The following is a 20,412-nucleotide window of genomic DNA, read 5'->3' as shown; positions in this document are numbered from 1 at the left end:
AGGTGGGGCGTGAGGTCTCCACAGTACATCGATGTTGTCGCCAGTGGTCGGCGGAAGGTGCACGTGCCCGTCGACCTGGGACCGGACCGCAGCGACGCACGGATGCACGCCAAGACCGTAGGATCCTACGCAGTGCCGTAGGGGACCGCACCGCCACTTCCCAGCAAATTAGGGACACTGTTGCTCCTGGGATATCGGCGAGGACCATTCGCAACCGTCTCCATGAAGCTGGGCTACGGTCCCGCACACCGTTAGGCCGTCTTCCGCTCACGCCCCAACATCGTGCAGCCCGCCTCCAGTGGTGTCGCGACAGGCGTGAATGGAGGGACGAATGGAGATGTGTCGTCTTCAGCGATGAGAGTCGCTTCTGCCTTGGTGCCAATGATGGTCGTATGCGTGTTTGGCGCCGTGCAGGTGAGCGCCACAATCAGGACTGCATACGACCGAGGCACACAGGGCCAACACCCGGCATCATGGTGTGGGGAGCGATCTCCTACACTGGCCGTACACCACTGGTGATCGTCGAGGGGACACTGAATAGTGCACGGTACATCCAAACCGTCATCGAACCCATCGTTCTACCATTCCTAGACCGGCAAGGGAACTTGCTGTTCCAACAGGACAATGCACGTCCGCATGTATCCCGTGCCACCCAACGTGCTCTAGAAGGTGTAAGTCAACTACCCTGGCCAGCAAAATCTCCGGATCTGTCCCCCATTGAGCATGTTTGGGACTGGATGAAGCGTCGTCTCACGCGGTCTGCACGTCCAGCACGAACGCTGGTCCAACTGAGGCGCCAGGTGGAAATGGCATGGCAAGCCATTCCACAGGACTACATCCAGCATCTCTACGATAGTCTCCATGGGAAAATATCAGCCTGCATTTCTGCGAAAGGTGGATATACACTTTACTAGTGCCGACATTGTGCATGCTCTGTTGCCTGTGTCTATGTGCCTGTGGGTCTGTCAGTGTGATCATGTGATGTATCTGACCCCAGGAACGTGTCAATAAAGTTTCCCCTTCCTGGGACAATGGATTCACGGTGTTCTTATTTCAATTTCCAGGAGTGAATGTTAGAGCCATTTGAATCATTTTTTGTAGCTCACTGGAAATTAAAGAGTGTAGTGTAATCTGTTTCTCTTTCAAGACAATGATTTACTAGTCGGTAGGATGCAGGTTGTTAACAAGGTAAAAACTGAAACTTTTTTATTACGTCTTCCAAAATATTAAAAATACTCCGTAGGCCTCACAATCTGTCGTAGGAGCGCCCCTGTCATGTCGGAACGCTATAATAGGGAGTTAGGCATAACCATCGTCTTGTGTCACTGATATGCTATTCGTATGCACTTCCCAGGAGTGTACTCCGCGATGCGAAGTTATGGGCAGGAATCAGTAATAAGCTGAAACTTCAAGGCGGACCTGTAACCTTGCCCTGGGTAATCGTCCGTTTTCACGAAAGACAATTATATTACTCGAGTTCCCATCGAATACACAAATTTGTTACAAATACACATCGCAGCGCACACTTTTGTAATCCTACTGGCAGTATCGCCGTCTGCCGCAGAATCGATAGTAGCCTCTTAATAGAGCACGGAGAGTGATTGTTAAATCTGCGCGTCAATTTGATTGTGTGCGACACGAGTATAGACCAACATGTGTTTTCTAGAACGCCAACCATTGCTTTACTTTATACATGTTTTCGCATCAGTATTTCATTGGTAAAAGAGTAAATTATTATCATAAAATGTACCTTCCGTTTTCGCGCGCCGGTCGTCGAGGTAGCAACTCAGCCGTGTCATGGTGATTACGAAATCAAGAAACGTGAAATTGAAAATAATTCGGTGAACATTACTTTCGAGAGAGACCTGTAAACTCTTTCTAGTTTGAGACCCCGACTGATGCTATGTTTGTTGATGTATCTGTATCGTGTCTCGACATCAGCAGCCTATTGCGTTACAAAACACTGTTATGAGTACAATCGTGAAAGAGGTCGCCAGCGTCAGTTCTGAGAAAGAGTGTTAATTATAAGGAACTATGTCAGTTACTAAAATCAGACCGGAATCTCTGGACAGTGACTCTCAAATGATGGAAATGCAAGTGAATGAACAGTGTGACTGAACAGCACAGCAGTAGGACACTAGGTATTGCTGACAGACCACTGTGGCTAAGTGTTAATAGCAGTTGGGGCCGATTATATTATTCAAACCGTGACTAGTACAGCCCAGATTTGTGTGTTTCCTAGTAGAATATGCGTGTGTCTTTACCAGATGCTTTATGTCCTCACCATCTGTATGCTTCCCCGACTTTCAGGTGCAACGATTATATCACCTGGTCTGTAGTTGGCGGTTACAGGAAAGGCAAAAAAAAAAAAGCCCATGATGTACACAACTGGCCATTAAATTTGCTACACCACGAAGATGAAGTGCTACAGACGAGAAGTTTAACCGACAGGAAGAAGATGCTGTGGTATGCAAATGATTAGCTTCTCAGAGCATTCTCACAAGGTTGACGCCGGTGGCGACGCCTACAACGTGTTGACATGAGGGAAGTTTCCAACCGATTTCCCATACACAAACTGTAGTTGACCGGCTTTGCCTGGTGAAACGTTGTTGTGATGCCTCGTGTAAGGAGGATAAATGCGTACGATCACGTTTCCGACTTTGATAAAAGTCGGATTGTAGCCTATCGCGATTGCGGTTTATCGTATCGCGACATTGCTGCTCGCGTTGGTCAGGATGCAATGACTGTTAGCAGAATATGGAATCGGTGGGCTCAGGAGGGTAATACGGAATGCCGTGCTGGATCCCAACGGCCTCGTTTCACTAGCAGTCTAGATGACAGGCATCTTATCCGCATGGCTGTAACAGCTAGTGTAGCCACGTCTCGATCCCTGAGTCAACAGATGGGGACGTTTGCTAGACAACAATCATCTGCACCAACAGTTCGACGACGTTTGCGGCAGCATGGACTATCAGCTTGGAGACCGTGGCGGCGGTTACCCTTGACGCTGCATCACAGATAGGAGCGCCAGCGATGGTGTACTCAACGACGAACCTGGGTGCACGAATGACGAAAGTCATTTTTTCGGATGAATCCATGTTCTGTTTACAGCATTATGATGGTTGCATCTGTGTTTGGCGACATCGCGGTGACCGCATATTGGAAGCGTGTATTAGTCATCGCTATACTGGCGTATCACCAGGCGTAATGCTATGAGGTGCCATTGGTTACACGTCTCGGTCACCTCTTGTTCGCATTGACGGCACTTTGAACTGTGGACGTTACAATTCAGATGTGTTACGACCCTTGGCTCTACCCTTCATTCGATCCCAGCGAAGGCCTACATTTCAGCAGGATAATGCACGACCGCATGTTGCAGGTCCCGTACGGGCCTTTCTGGATACAGAAAATGTTCGACTGCTGCGCTGGCCAGCAAATTATCCAGGTCTCTCGCCAATTGAAAATGTCTGGTCAATGGTGGCCGAGCAACTGGCTCGTCACAATACGCCAGTCACTACTCTTGATGAACTGTGGTATCGTGTTGAAGCTGCATGGACAGCTGTGCCTGTACACGCCATGCAAGCTCTGTTTGACTCAATGCCCAGGCGTATCAAGGCCGTTACTACGGCCAGAGATGGTTGTTCTGGGTACTGATTTCCCAGGATCTATTCACCAAAATTGCTTGAAAATGTATACACATATCAGTTCTAGTGTAATATATTTGTCCAATGAATACCCGTTTTTCATCTGTATTTCTTCTTGGTGTAGCAATGTGTGTCCTAGTTCCTCGGTCGTTAGATATTGCGATCTAAGTGAGTATACGTGTAGCTGTGTATGACACAATTTTCAATGGACGAAGAATTATCATTTGTAGTTCCTTTGATATCTTACACATTGCTAAATGTTATCTGTATCAGTGGAGCATTCAACTAGCTGAAATGGTAACCAAAGCTTTTCAGCAGCTCAGTAGGCCTAAAGAGCGCTACCGACAGGACATATCACTCAGTTTCGATCTTTGCTTTGTTGCTGTACTACTACAATTGCGTCGTTTACCAGTCATGACTCGATGGACTGCCTGAAGATCACATACATCCAAATGAGTTTTTACAATTTTTTATATAAGAACATCGTTCACCATAAGGACGCTATTGTTCAGTCATCAATGTTCTGACTAGTTTAATGCGCCCACTACTAATTCCTCTGCCGTGCCAACTTCTTCATCTCAAAAGAGCACTTGCAGCTGGATGTACCCCAGTCTGTATCTTCCTCTACAGTTTTTAATCTCTAGCGCCCTCTACGTTCTTCTCTGTTGTGTTAACACATGTCCTATCACTCTGCCCCTTCTTCTTATCAGAATTTTCCATATATTTCTTTCCTCGTCGATTCTGCAGAGAACCTTACCGGTCCACCTAATTTTCAAAATTCTTCTGTAGCAACATATCTTAAATGCTTCGATTGTCTTCTGTTCCGATTTTTTCCCACTACTGTGTCGTCCGATCAATGCGCAGCCAGGACAAAAGCACCAGTTGCGCAAAGATGCGAGTTGGTGCTAGTGCCGTAGAGACTCGCCACTTGCGCGAGTTCCACCAGCGCCACGGTCGGCGCAGAGGATAAACACATCGACTACGCCTCGGCCAACTGCCGGTCAAGTAAAATCCGCCAATGACCGGACGACAACGGAGAGAAGCCTATGTGGAAGATAGAAAATGATAATGATGATGTTTGGTTTGTGGGGCGCTCAACTGCTCGGTCACAGTCCAAAGATAGAAGAGCAGCTCTTGCACTTGGCTATAGATCATCCTCCAGGGCTAACTAACATAGGGAACGCCGTTTAGTGATCTCTTAGAAGTGAATAGACACTTTTTGTAAATTGCATTTGCTGTACTGTGAAGTTTACCTACGATTATTTGCACTTAGCCACTGTAAACCTTTTTTATGTTACATTAGACGCAGTGTTGCAGACTTCATTATTCTACAAGTCACAGAGATAATTAAACCTTTTTACCTCATGTGTGTGACTTCGTTACTAATTTGCAGGACTGCTGTAGAACCCCAGTTCTCCTATCCTGTTACCTCACCCTGGGACGTAGCCATGTAACACTGGCGGCGAGAGATTGTCTTAGCGATGTACTGCGCCAGAAGCTGTTTCACGAACTCAATACCTCGGCCTATCGTAAAAGGAATGGCAGCTCGGTTTCCACAGCACTACTCACGAGGTCTTTACAAAACTGGTGACAAGGGTTTACAAAACCCACAGCCATACAATGCTGTGCTCCAAACGTACATTCTTAGAAATTTCTTCCTCAAATTAAGACCTATGCTTGATATTAGGAAACTTCTCTTAGTCAGGGATGCCATTCTCGTAAGGGATAGCAGCGCGGTGTAGCCGCACGGTCTTGGGTGGCGTGCACTGTTCGCAGGGCTGCCCCCTTCGGAGATTAGAGTCCTCCCTCGAGCATGGGTGTGTGTGTGTCGTCCTTAGCGTAAGTTCGTTTAAGTTAGTTTAAGTAGTGTCAAAGCTTAGGAACCGATGACCTCAGCTCTTTGGTCCCATAGTACTTACCACAAATTTCCAATTTACCACAAGGGCTAGTCTGCTTTCTATGTCCTCCTTGCTCCGTCGGTGACGCGTCATTTTGCATTTTCCTTAATTTCATCAAATTTGTTATCACCAGTTATGATGTTAAGTCTCTCGCTGTTGTGATTTCTGATACTTCTCATTACTTTCGCCCTTCTTCGTTTTACTCTTATTCCGTAATCTCTACTCATTAGAGTTTTTATTCCATTCAACAGTCCATGTAATTCTTTTTAGCTTTCACTAAGTATAGCAGTCTCATCAGCGAATCTTAATATTGATATCTTTTCTCCTTGGATTTTAATCCCAGTCTTGAACTTTAGTTTTATGTCTGCCATAGCTCTTTGTTGTATGGATTCAACAATACAGGCGAAAGACTTCATACCTGCCTTACAATCATATTGATCAGTGAACTTCGTTCTTGGTCTTCTATCCTTATTTTTCCCTCTTAGTCCTTGTACATCCCGTATACTACCTGTCTTTCCCTACAGCTTACACGTACTTTTCTCAGGTTTTCGAATATCTAACTGCATTTGCCACAAAAATACTTTTTTTTTTACTTCAAGTAACAATACTGTCTCATTGAAAGTAGTTCCCTTCAGCAGGTATACACCGTCGTAGTCGTTCTCAGTCTTGGTAGCAGGTGTGAAAGGTCTCAACTGGTAAGGTATTTAACAGGACGATCACGTTCTTATGGATGTTCTCCAAAGTCACAAAATGAATTCTTTTTAAGTCAGTTTGCAATTTTGGACTCAGATCACCTGAATAGGGGGTTGTAAAGCAACAGGAATTCCCTTAGAGGTCGAAAAGTCCATGATGGAAGTGACTGAGTGAGATGGGGCATTGCCAAGATGCAGCGTCCACTTGTCTGCGATGCCTGTCTGACTCAGTTCAACATTTTCCTGTGCCTTTCAAGGACATATTTGCTAAAAACGTGCTTGGCGGTTTGTCCTAGATGAACAAATTCTTTATGCATGATTCTCCTACTGCCAAAAAAGCAAATCAACATTGTTTAGATGTTTGATTTTCTTATTCGAGCTTTTATCAATGGAGGGGATGTCTAAGTGTGCCACGTCTCACTTTTCCTCTTTGTCTGAGGATGGTACTAAAAAATCCAGGATTCATCATGTGTGATCACATGACTGAACCATTCGTGGTCATTGCCAATTGTCTCAAGAATATTGAAGTACATATTTCTTCGATTGTCCTTCAGCTCAGTTGTGACGTTATTAGGCATCATTTTGGAACAAACATTTTGCATGTGCAAACCTTCTGTCAAAATTTGATGTACAGTGAAAGGGATTAAGTTTCACAGCTCACCCATTGTCATTATTGTTAAACATAGGTGTGATCTTACATGAATACACAAACGTTCGGCGTTTTCATCGGTTTTTTAAACTGAGCATCTCCCTGAACGAGGTTCGTCTTCAACGTGTTCTTCGCTCCCCAGAAATAATTCCTGCCAGCGAAAACCTTGTGCTCTTGATAACGACTGTTCTCCACAGGCCTGCTTCAACTTTTAAACCGTCACCCTCGCGGATTCCCCAAATTAAACACAAAATATGACTGCACAACGCTGCTATAAAGTTCGCTGTTCCATTTCCGCAAAACACAACAAAAAGAAAACTTAACTGATGGCGTTCACGAAAATCACGTGATCCCTGTATGGAGCTGAAACTCTAAATGAGCATCTGGAAGGAATGAACATACAGATGTGTACAAGTAGAACAATGTGACGTTGCCAGATCGCTCGCAGTGTTGCCAGTCTCATTATTTTTACTCGCACACCTGGTGCACCTTTCAGTCTCCCCAGAAGGTACTTTTACTGCGGGGTTCCACGGTAGATCAGATTACAGAGACAAGCCGCGGGAAAAATATGTGTTTTTAACATTCGGTAATGAAATACTGCAACTTTTCACCTCTCTAAATCGGATCTGTCTTCAGTGTTGAATACAGTTTCATTTTTAGCATTAGAAGCTCCTCTTCGTGCTTTCCTTCTCTCTCATTCTCCCTCTCTCTCTCTCTCTCTTTCTCTCTCTCTCTCTCTCTCTCACACACACACACACACAAATGCGCGCGCGCGCGCGCGCGCCTTCTCTCTCTCTATCTCTCTCTCTCTTTCTCTGCCTCTCCCTCTCTCTCTCTTTCCCTCTCTCTCTCTTGCGGACTGCGTAAGTCACAGAGTTTGCTGACTGCCGGGCGCCAGTGGTTGTGACTGCGTGACGTGCGAATTCGTTTGTACGTTTTATGCGGCGCAAACAAAACCCGTCACAGGGCGGCAATGCAGTTAGCTGTCCGCGGTCACCCCGGCACACACACGTACACACACACACACACACACACACACACACACACAGCTAACTCTATCGCGGGGGTTGCGCAGGGGCCCGCCGCCTGACAGCAAACGGCAACAGCGCGCCGGATTTTGTAAACAGCGTTAATGAGTTATCGCGGGATTGGCCCGTGTTTTAGTACACGATCGGGTGGGGGGGGGGGAGGGTGGAGGAGGGGAGGGAGGGCGGCCACTGAACTGGGTGACTCGTGCCACGCTCTGCCCACACTCCACTACTAGTGTGTTGCGGAGAAACTGTGGGATATGCTAAAAACCTTCACTGCCGTCCCTATCTGGCAAAGAATCCAATTTACTCTGCCTGTATTTTTAATTAAAACATATTACTTTTATACACATATTTAGACACCCACTTTCAGATTATATGGACTTACTTTCGTGATATAATTATTCATTCTACTAGAAAACTCATAATCTGTGCACCAAGACGTATGTGTCCTACCAAGTCTTAATAATCATTTAAGTAGCACATATTTAGCAGACAATCGGAGCAACCTTTTTAGATTGATTGCAGATGATACTGTTGTTTACCGTCTAGGTCAATGGCAAAAGGATGTACACAATGTATGTGTAAGTAATTCAGCGTGAACATTAAAAAGTTTGACGTATTCCACTAGAGTATTGAAATTACGTTACATTTCGGTTGCACGATTAATCACATAAATTTAAAAGTCCTGCATTCAACAAAATATATAGGGATTACAATTATGAACAACTTAAATTGTTACCATCACGGAGATAACGTTTTGTCGAAGGTGAATGCAAGACTCTACTGTATAGCAGAACTCTCAGAAGGTGGAACAAATCCAAACAGACTTCCTACACTAAGCTTGTACCTCCGCATCTGGAGTATTGCTGCATTTCTTAAGGGGACCACACCGTGGTTCAGGTCGAAAAAAATCGATTTTCGGTTTTCATCATATTTCGATTGATTAAGGTTTTATTTAAGTGCTCTGAAAAGGATTTTTCTGACAAAAAGTTTTTCGAGCATTTAAAGAGCATTTTCCTACCAAGTGTGTTTATGTGCCACGCCCACTTTTCTGTCACTCACTTTTCTGCATATATTTTAGATCTTTATATCCCCTACATTGCACGAGAGAGATTTTTTTTTTTTTTTTTACTCCCGAGTGTGTTGACTATCCTTGGAATGCAACGGTCGGTATTCTTCTGTTTCTGCTGTTTGTAAACAACGCGAAACGTAATCCACAACCACGAACAGCGAGCAAAATGGACACATTACATGACAGACGACATTGGTGTCTGTCTGCTGCTACGACGAGATCATTAGAGAAATAGAAGTTCGGATATGACAGTGGTAGGGAACACCATGGGCAACTGTCTATTAAAGCACGCAAACTGAAATTGACCTGAAATGATTTTGTGGAAACGCTAGACATGTATGTAACTGAGATTTGAACACTATTGTGCAGAACGCTAAATGACGTCGTCCGACAAGGGCGTAAGCCAGATCAGAGCAAAAGAGCAGCGGGAGTGGGTTTCAACTCGTATTAATCTCGTGGAAGGGAAGGAGTATAGGAAAGGAAGTACAACTTCTGAAAAGTTTAAGGGACGCATTAAGAACTGTATTTATTGATTGTCATTCATGCTAATTGGACCATTTTATAGCAACTACCTACTACCTGGAACCTACTTAATTGAGAGAGCTTTGGTGTCAGGCATGTAGTGTTAGGATGTATTTCGAATGATTTTGATATTAACATTTGTAGTGGCTTTAGAGATTGGGTGGTAACAGTAGAAAAGAAAACACATTGCGAATTGCGAAGTCTTTTGAAACTCATAACTATCTGGAATTTTCAGTTGCAAGGAGAATAGCAGCCATCGGTGAAACAATTCTGAGGTTTCATGACAACTGGCTTGCTACCAGTCAATATACTGTATATTGGATGTTTCTGCTTTCTTTATTGAACTGTGTGGCGATGCAGGATATCAGCACATTTTCCAAAGATCTTATGTTTATTCTAGTGGGTAAGAGACAGGGGGTGCGGGAGTAGAGGCGACGGAGGTGACATTTAGCCAGTCGGAGTCAAGAAGACAGTGACTGTGTGAGTCATTTTACTGTTGCCGCTCTTCCACGGTACACGCACTACTGACAAAGATGGCAACCGTTAGCAATAACCACTATACAGGGTAATTCACGAAGATATGAAATTATTATAATATGTTATTCTACAAGTAAAACTAAAGAAAAAGTCCGTATAAGCATAGGTCCGCAAATATTTAGTTACGGAGTTACGGCTAATGAAAGATTTTGCCTGAAATTCAGCAACTTCGCTAATATAAAGCCATCGCAAAACTACACGAGGTTAAAATAAAGCACGATTTCCTTTCATTTTGTCGTTATTGGTGTGGGGAATGTAATAAAATATGTCCCAGGCGTGTATCTGCAGTAATTTTCCAGATTATTTCCTGATAACGAACGCTAGGTAGAGAACCTGTCTCCTGTAATATTCGAAATACTCCTCTAATGGTTCGTGCATTCGGAATCCTCCGAGGTGGGTAACGTGCGCGGTATTCTTTAACTGCTGCCGTAGTATTACCATCACATTTGCCATAAATAAACACCATACCGGCGTATTTACCTGTCGTAAATTTGAAAGATATCCCTATTCCATAAATAATCTACAAGCTACAACATTTACTATGTGTTTTCACTTAAATACACTGAAGAATAAAGGAAACTAACTCGTTTTAAGGTTAGGAAACGACTGAAACAACTCACTATCGATTGCCAACAACGCCATAAAACGTTTCTACATTCTTAATGGAAAGTAAATAAACTTACTTCTATAATAATCTTTGCTCCTCTGGATGTTCTGGAAAACTACGACGGATACACGTCCGGCACATGTTTTATTAGATTCACCAGACCAATAACAAGAAAATAAATGGAAATCGTGCTTTACTTTAACCTCGTACAGTTTTGTGATGGCTTCATATTAGCGAAGTTGCTGAATTTCAGGCAAAAGCTTCAGTCCGGAACCGCGCTGCTGCTGCGGTCGCAGGTTCGAATCCTACATCGGGCTTGAATGTGTGTGATGTCTTTAGGTTAGTTAAGTTTAAGTAGTTTCTAAGTCCAGGGGACTGATGACCTCAGATGTTAAGTCCCATAGTGCTTAGAGCCATTTGAACCATTTGTTTTCAGGCAAAATCTTTTATTAGCCGTTACTCCGTAACTCAACATTTGCGGATCTATCTTTATACGGACTTTTTCTTTAGTTTTACTTGTAGAATAAAATATTAAAATATTTTTCACATACTCTTGAATCACACTGTATATCAGGCAAAAAATTGAACTATAGATATGACGTCAGACCTGTGTACTGCCGACGCTTTCTGAAACTGTTAGAATTTATATATATACGGTTGTGAGCGAGGTGAATGTCATCAGTACTGTGTTAGATTGCTTCATTTTCACTACATTATTCAGGAAAAAGATAGTTGTAGGCATATATACACTGATAGAAAAAACTGTAACACCGAACAATAGTGTAGAGTAAAATAATTTCGGGAACAAATTTGTGTAGGTAACATATGTGATGAATACTGCAACATCGCCGGTTAATGTAAGAACGAGACAAGCAATGCAGGCTACATGGCGTCGTGCTCGGAGTAGCCTTTGAAAAACCAAGTTGAACCAATTCATTGTGTCATTCTGGTGCCAACTGTTGCTCACATTATTGTCGTACATGCAGTATGATGACTCAGAGCCGTACGCCGAACACAATGTGATATGCTGGTACATTAATAACAGATGTAATCGCTACAGTTTTGAATGTAAGTATCAAAAATGGTTCAAATGGCTCTGAGCACTATGGGACTTAACTTCTGAGGTCATCAGTCCCCTAGAACTACTTAAACGTAACTAACCTAAGGACATCACACACATCCATGCCCGAGGCAGGATTCGAACCTGCGATTGTAGCGGTCACGCGGTTCCAAACTGAAGCGCTTAGAACCGCACGGCCACACCGGCCGGCAATAGTAAGCATCAAACGGGAGTGCATTATATTGTACTCGTGCCGGATGACAGTTTTTGGGAAGAAGTTACATGCCTGTAGCAGTTCGTCGGCCAGTACAGGGACAGTTAATGCTGGTTGTGGATGATGCTGGAGTTGTCCGATGATGTCCCATACATGCTCAGCTGGAGACAGATCTGGTTATCGAACAGGCCAAGACCACATGTTGACACTGTGTAGAACATGGAGCATGTTGGGTTACAACAGCGGTAAGCGATATGTGGTCGAGCGTTGTTCTGCTGGAACCCTCCACCCCACCCCAAATATGAAATGGCAATACAACAGCCTGAATCACCAGATAGACGTACAATTTTGCAGTCAGGGAGCGTGGTATAACCACAAGAGGGATCCTTCTGTCATACGACATCGAGCCCCTGACAAAATTCCAGGTATAAGTTCAGTGTGTCTAGCACGCAGACAGTCGAAAATGCAGGGCGTTTGGGGTTAGTGGAACGCACGATACACGGCGTCTGGCTCGGAGCTGCCTTTGAAAATCCAATTTATACCTATTCATTGTGTAATTCTGGTGCCAACTGTTTCTCACATAGTTGTTATATGTCCAGTATGATGAGTCAGAGCCATACGCCGAACACAGTGGTCTTCCCTCTCGCTAGTGTGTCGTGATCTTCTCGGGCCTGCCCTTTTGCAACCACACGTTCCTGTGACCATCACTGCCAGCAGCCATGTACAGTGGCCACATTCCTGCCAAGCCTTTCTGCAGCAGCGCAGAAGGAGTATCCAGCTTGTCGTAGCCGTATTACACGACGTCGTTAAAACTTAGTAAAGTATTGATAATGGTGTCTTTGTCGTCTTAAAGGCATTGTATTGCACCTAAAAACGACGGAGAGGCTCCGTCCCCGCCGCAGCCGCAGTGGTCCACAACCCTACGACGACTACCGCAGTCCACTTCACCCCTCCACCGCCCCACACCGAACACAGGGTTATTGTGCGGTTCGGCCCCCGGTGGACACCCCCCCCCCCTCCCACCCCAGGGAACGTCTCACACCAGACCAGTGTAGAGTAATGGTGGTGACGCGTACGTGAAGAACTTGTTTGCGTAGCAATCGTCGATATAGTGTAACTGAGGCGGAATAAGGGGTACCAGGCCGCATTCGCCGAGGCAGATGGATGTTGTTGTGGTCTTCAGTCCTGAGACTGGTTTGATGCAGCTCTCCATGCTACTCTATCCTGTGCAAGCTTTTTCATCTCCCAGTACCTACTGCAACCTACATCCTTCTGAGTCTGCTTAGTGTATTCATCTCTTGGTCTCCCTCTACGATTTTTACCCTCCACGCTCCCCTCCAATACTAAATTGGTGATCCCTTGATGCCTCAGAACATGTCCTACCAACCGATCCCTTCTTCTGGTCAAGTTGTGCCACAAATTTCTCTTCTCCCCAATCCTATTCCATACTTCCTCACTAGTTATGTGATCTACCCATCTAGTCTTCAGCATTCTTCTGTAGCACCACATTTCGAAAGCTTCTATTCTCTTCTTGTCCAAACTATTTATCGTCCATGTTTCGCTTCCATACATGGCTACACTCCATACGAATACTTTCAGAAATGACTTCCTGACACTTAAATCAATACTGGATGTTAACAAATTTCTCTTATTCAGAAACGCTTTCCTTGCCATTGCCAGCCTACATTTTATATCCTCTCTACTTCGACCATCATCAGTTATTTTGCTCCCCAAATAGCAAAACTCCTTTACTACTTTAAGTGCCTCATTTCCTAATCTAATTCCCTCAACATCACCTGACTTAATTAGACTACATTCCATTATCCTTGTTTTGCTTTTCTTATATCCTCCTTTCAAGACACTGTCCATTCCATTCAACTGCTCTTCCAAGTCCTTTGCTGTCTCTGACAGAATTACAATGTCATCGGCGAACCTCAAAGTTTTTATTTCTACTCCATGAATTTTAATACCTACTCCGAATTTTTCTTTTGTTTCCTTTACTGCTTGTTCAATATACAGATTGAACAACATCGGGGAGAGGCTACAACCCTGTCTTACTCCCTTCCCAACCACTGCTTCCCTTTCATGTCCCTCGACTCTTATAACTGCCATCTGGTTTCTGTACAAATTGTAAATAGCGTTTCGCTCCCTGTATTTTACCCCTGCCACCTTTAGAATTTGAAAGAGAGTATTCCATTCAACATTGTCAAAAGCTTTCTCTAAGTCTACAAATGCTAGAAACGTAGGTTTGCCTTTCCTTAATCTTTCATCTAAGATAAGTCGTAAGGTCAGTATTGCCTCACGTGTTCCCGTGTTTCTACGGAATCCAAACTGATCTACCCCGAGGTTGGCTTCTACTAGTTTTTCCATTCGTCTGTAAAGAATTCGTGTTAGTATTTTGCAGCTGTGACTTATTAAGCTGATAGTTCGGTAATTTTCACATCTGTCAACACCTGCTTTCTTTGGGATTCGAATTATTATATTCTTCTTGAAGTCTGTGGGTATTTCGCCTGTTTCATACATCTTGCTCACCAGATGGTAGAGTTTTGTCAGGACTGGCTCTCCCACGGCCGTCAGTAGTTCCAATGGAATATTGTCTACTCCGGGGGCCTTGTTTCGACTCAGGTCTTTCAGTGCTCTGTCAAACTCTTCACGCAGTATCATATCTCCCATTTCATCTTCATCTACATCCTCTTCCATTTCCATAATATTGTCCTCAAGTACATCGCCCTTGTATAGACCCTCTATATACTCCTTCCACCTTTCTGCTTTCCCTTCTTTGCTTAGAACTGGATTTCCATCTGAGCTCTTGATATTCATACAAGTCGTTCTCTTATCTCCAAGGTCTCTTTAATTTTCCTGTAGGCGGTATCTATCTTACCCCTAGTGAGATAGGCCTCTACATCCTTACATTTGTCCTCTAGCCATCCCTGCTTAGCCATTTTGCACTTCCTGTCGATCTCATTTTTGAGACATTTGTATTCCTTTTTGCAGATGGATAACCGCCGAAAAACCATCCACAGACTGGTCGGTTCACCGGACCTCGACACGAATCCGCCGGGCGGATTCGTGCCGGGGACCAGGCACTCCTTCCCGCCCGGAAAGCCGTGCGTTACATCTACATCTACATCTACATCCATACTCCGCAAGCTACCTGATGGTGTGTGGCGGAGGGAACCTTGAGCACCTCTATCGGTTCTCCCTTCTATTCCAGTCTCGTATTGTTCGTGGAAAGAAGGATTGTCGGTATGCCTCTGTGTGGGCTCTAATCTCTCTGAATTTATCCTCATGGTCTCTTCGCGAGATATACGTAGGAGGGAGCAATATACTGCTTGACTCTTCGGTGAAAGTATGTCCTCGAAACTTCAACAAAAGCCCGTACCGAGCTACTGAGCGTCTCTCCTGCAGAGTCTTCCACTGGAGTTTATCTGTCATCTCCGTAACGCTTTCGCGATTACTAAATGATCCTGTAACGAAGCGCGCTGCTCTCCGTTGGATCTTCTCTATCTCTTCTATCAACCCTATCTGGTGCGGATCAGTGCGGAGTAGTATTCAAGCAGTGGGTGAACAAGCATACTGTAACCTACTTCCTTTGCTTTCGGATTGCATTTCCTTAGGATTCTTCCGATGAATCTCAGCCTGGCATCTGTTTTATCGACGAACAACTTTATATGATCATTCCATTTTAAATCACTCCTACTGCGTACTCCCTGATAATTTATGGAATTAACTGCTTCCAGTTGCTGACCTGCTATATTGTAGCTAAATGATATGGGATCTTTCTTTCTACGTATTCGCAGCACATTACACTTGTCTACATTGAGATTCAATTGCCATTCCCTGCACCATGCGTCAATTCGCTGCAGATCCTCCTGCATTTCAGTACAATTTTCCATTGTTACAACCTCTCGATGTACCACAGTATTATCCGCAAAAAGCCTCAGTGAACTTCCGATGTCATCCACAAGGTCATTTATGTATATTGTGAATAGCAACGGTCCTACGACACTCCCTTGCGGCACACCTGAAATCACTCTTACTTCGGAAGACTTCTCTCCATTGAGAATGACATGCTGCGTTCTGTTATCTAGGAACTCTTCAATCCAATCACACAATTGGTCTGATAGTCCATATGCTCTTACTTCGTTCATTAAACGACTGTTCATTACACCGCACGGCCAACCGGGGGGGCTGTCTTAAAGGCATACTTGGCTAACATCAACTCCCAAATCCAGTCTCGAAGGTAACGACCGTTACAGCGTGTATTTGAAGCAAAGCTGGTCTGCATCCTCACAGTGGCGCTACTAGAGCCGTTATGAAGCGACTGGAGCGAAATTTTAATACACATCGTCTTTCGGATGTAGAATGATATTTTAATATACACTTTTGGGTTATGGAACTTATACTACTTTCATTCAAGACAAGCTATTATTTGCTGATTACAGGTCCCAGTTACTACTGCTTCTAATACTACATGACTCATTGGAGTATTCTTCCTTTATTCCAGATTACTGTTATGTTTCTGAACAGTACTTAACCTATGTATTTCCTGTATACTCAGAAACATCCAGATAGCAATCTTCTCCCAGTAAACCAGCGATGACATAATTGCAGCCTAAGTACCTGCATTGATTACAGGAAATATGCACTGTTAAAGAAATCATCTTCTTCTGACGATAAGCAGGAGATCTAACTGACAAAGTGTTAGACATAATACTTGAGTTTCAGTATGATTTTCTCATCTGCATCTTTACTCTTAATTACGCAATGTAAGAAATGTATACTTTTTTTTCAGATGCTGTCTCTTATGATTGGAACAGTATTTTTTGGACAGAAGACGGATCAGGCGGGAGTGATGAACATGAATGGCGCTATCATCTTATTTATGACAAACATGACGTTCCAGAATGTCTTCGCTGTAATAACGGTAAGCATAATAAGACAATTTTCGCAACTTGTGTCAAAAAGGTTGTTTCCTTTTCAAATATTTGAAAGGGTATAGCTAAGAATGGTGGCATGCCAGTAATGACAATTTAACTGAGGGTCGAACTAGTGGAGCATGGGTGGATTTCTTGTGGTCACGTTCACACAATTTGTTATAAAATAATGTTAATAAACGAAAATAAAATTAATGCGTCTGTACTGCTTGTAATCTACTTACCGCTAGGTTTTGCTGATTCTTAACTGTAACAGTTTTATTTGCGGTGATCGGACTTGGATGTGGGATGCTTAACAAAGCGAACACGCTTCACACGAATCCTGTTATGTTGCCAAAAACAGAAACGTGTCTTTGCTTCAGTTTAAGTGGAAAGGTTGCTTTGAAAGGGTAACAGCTCACTCCATTTACTTCGTTTATTGACTTTGTAAGAAAAATTATACTTCATAAGAATAGTCAGTTCCATCCATGCTCATAGTAGTAGTTAACTTCAGTTGTACTTTGTCACTGAAGTTTGTCATTGCTGTATTACTTTTTCAAAATGAACTTCAGTCTATAAAAATTCGCTATATTATTAACTACCGATTAGGTAATAAAAAAGCCCACCAGTAGATAGTACTGGCTGATGACGATTCTGATTTTTCCCTGATTTCGAGTGTAACACCTTCCGCAAATAAACTGATTATTCACTCACTGTTGCGCTACCAGTCAATGCCAGACTTCAACACTCATTTTTTATGGAGGACTTCGAGGAATAGGCTCTGGAATCTGTTAGATTGAAGCCTACAGTATTTTGGAGGTATGCTGATAACACGTTTGTAGTGTAGACCCATGGAGAAGATAAATTAAAAGAATTTTTAAATCATGTGTATTCCATCCATAGACAAATTCAGTTCACGATGGAAATCGAAAAAGATGGGTGCTTGCCAGTTTCGGATGTTTTGATACGACACAAAGATGATGGCACTTTGGGACATATAGTATAACGGAAACCGACCCTTACGGATTTATATTTACGCACAAATAGCTGTCACTATCCTTCGCAGACGATGAGTGTTCTCAGAACTATGGTACACAGTGCACACGTCATTGCTGACGAGAGGAGTCAGCAGGACGAGCTTCTACAGTTCAGAAGAAGTTTTGAAGCCCACGGGTACTCTCCACCGCAGATACGTAAGGCACTAAAAATGAAACCAACATTGGGTGCAAGGAATGCAGAAGAAATATTCGTGTATTTTGTGCCATACATTGCCACACGTGGGAAGCCTATCGTCAAGAACAGGGCGAATCCTCAGAAAACACAGATTGAAAGTGATTTTTCGTCCTCCACCAAAGACTCAAACCGTTGAAGATGATTTGGTGCTTCGGAAGGCTGGGGTTTATAAGATTCCCTGTGAGTGGGCCGTTCATACATCGGACAGACGATACGTACAGTCCATGAGAGATGCACAGAGCACCGCAGGTACACCCGGCTCTTACAACCTCATAAATCAGCGTGGGCCGGACATTGTATTGGCACTGGGCACGCTACGAAACGTTCGAAATTTTAGCCTCGACTTCATTTTTATGGAACTCGGTAGTGAAAGATGCCGCTGAAATTCGGTTGGCGACAAATTTTATTAATATAGATAGCGGCTTCAGCTTGGACAAATCATGGAATCCGGCACTTTCTATAATAAACTCGCATAGACGTCGCAACGGTGCAGCTCTCAGTAATATATCGATAGCGCCGTGTTGTTCGACCATGCAGCCATAGAGCTAATTTTACTCATTGCTGCATCTCTTTGCCGCCGGTCAAAGTCTCTGGCGCCTTGTGTATGTACACTACTGGCCATTAAAATTGCTACACCAAGAAGAAATGCAGATGATAAACGGGTATTCATTGGACAAATATATTACACTAGAACTGATATGTGTATACATTTTCAAGCAATTTTGGCGCATAGAACCTGAGAAATCAGTACCCAGAACAACCATCTCTGGCCGTAGTAACGGCCTTGATAAGCCTGGGCATTGAGTCAAACAGAGCTTGCATGGCGTGTACAGGTACAGCTGTCCATGCAGCTTCAACACGACACCACAGTTCATCAAGAGTAGTGACTGACGTATTGTGACGAGCCAGTTGCTTGGATACAATTGAACAGACGTTTTCAATTGGTGAGACATCTGGAGAATGTGCTGGCCAGGGCAGCAGTCGAACAATTTCTGTATCCACAAAGGCCCGTACAGGACCTGCAACACGCGGTCGTGCATTATCCTGCTGAAATGTTGGGTTTCGCAGAGATCGATTGAAGGGTAGAGCCACGGGTCGTAACACATCTGAAATGTAACGTCCACTGTTCAAAGTGCCGTCAGTGCGAACAAGAGGTGACCGAGACTTGTAACCAATGGCACCCCATACCAACACGCCGGGTGATACGCCAGTATAGCGATGACGAATACACGTTTCCAATGTGCGTTCAACGCGATGTCGCCAAACACGGATGCGACCATCATGATGCTGTAAACAGAACCTGGATTCATTCGAAAAAATGACGTTTTGCCATTCGTGCACCCAGGTTCGTCGTTGAGTACACCATCGCAGGCGCTCCTGTCTGTGATGCAGCGTCAAGGGTAACCGCAGACATGGTCTCCGAACTCACAGTCCATGCTGCTACAAACGTCGTCGAGCTGTTCGTACAGATGGTTGTTGTGTCTTGCAAACGTCCCCATCTGTTGACTCATAGATCGAGACGTTGTTGCACTATCCGTTACAGCCATGCGGATAAGATGCCTGTCATCTCGACTGCTAGTGATACAAGGCAGTTTGGATCCAGCATGGAGTTCCGTATTACCCTCCTGAACCCACCGATTCCATATTCTGCTAACAGTCATTGGATCTCGATCAACGTGAGCAGCAATGTCGCGATACGATAAACCGCAATCGCGATATGCTACAATCCAACCTTTATCAAAGTCGGAAACGTGATGGTACGCATTTCTCCTCCTTACACGAGGCATCACAACAACGTTTCACCAGGCAACACCGGTCAACTGCTGTTTGTGTATGAGAGATCGGTTGGAAACTTTCCTCATGTTAGCACGTTGTAGGTGTCGCCACCGGCGCCAACCTTGTGTGAATGCTCTGAACAGCTAATCATTTGCATATCACAGCATCTTCTTCCTGTCGGTTAAATTTCGTGTCTGTTGCACGTCATCTTTGTGGTGTAGCAATTTTAATGGCCAGTAGTGTATGACCGCATGCGCAGTGGTGCGATCTGCGTGTTAGGATTGAACAATTGCTGGAACGTCAGTCGCCTCAGCTCTCTCTGAAGATGGCTGGACAGTATACTGCCGAAATATTGAAAGTAAAATTGATGTGTCTGCTCGCCCGAAATTTTATGGGAGATATATTGTCAATTTGTTCAAACTCTTCATACACTTTTTTTGTGACTCTATCGGTAGTGCCTGGACGATGTTGAACGAAAAAAAAGACAGTGCCTCCTATGCAGACAGCTCAGAATGTCGGAGTGAAACAGCGATATGAAAGGGTACAAACAGAGTTGTAAAA

General features: G+C 44.0%; 1 protein-coding gene across 1 annotated transcript in view; it reads left to right on the top strand.

The window, feature by feature from the left end:
• The window catches only part of LOC126474286 (protein white-like), a 237,604-nt gene that overhangs the window by 160,816 nt on the left and 56,376 nt on the right, over positions 1–20,412 (top strand). Inside the window, exon 8 of the mRNA XM_050101750.1 lies at positions 16,722–16,853. Coding sequence (XP_049957707.1) covers positions 16,722–16,853 — 132 coding nt within the window. The remainder of the gene's footprint in view (positions 1–16,721; positions 16,854–20,412) is intronic.

Source organism: Schistocerca serialis, chromosome 4 (genome assembly GCF_023864345.2).
Source record: "Schistocerca serialis cubense isolate TAMUIC-IGC-003099 chromosome 4, iqSchSeri2.2, whole genome shotgun sequence".
NCBI lineage: Eukaryota > Metazoa > Arthropoda > Insecta > Orthoptera > Acrididae > Schistocerca > Schistocerca serialis.
This window is presented reverse-complemented; position numbering and strand designations above follow the sequence as displayed.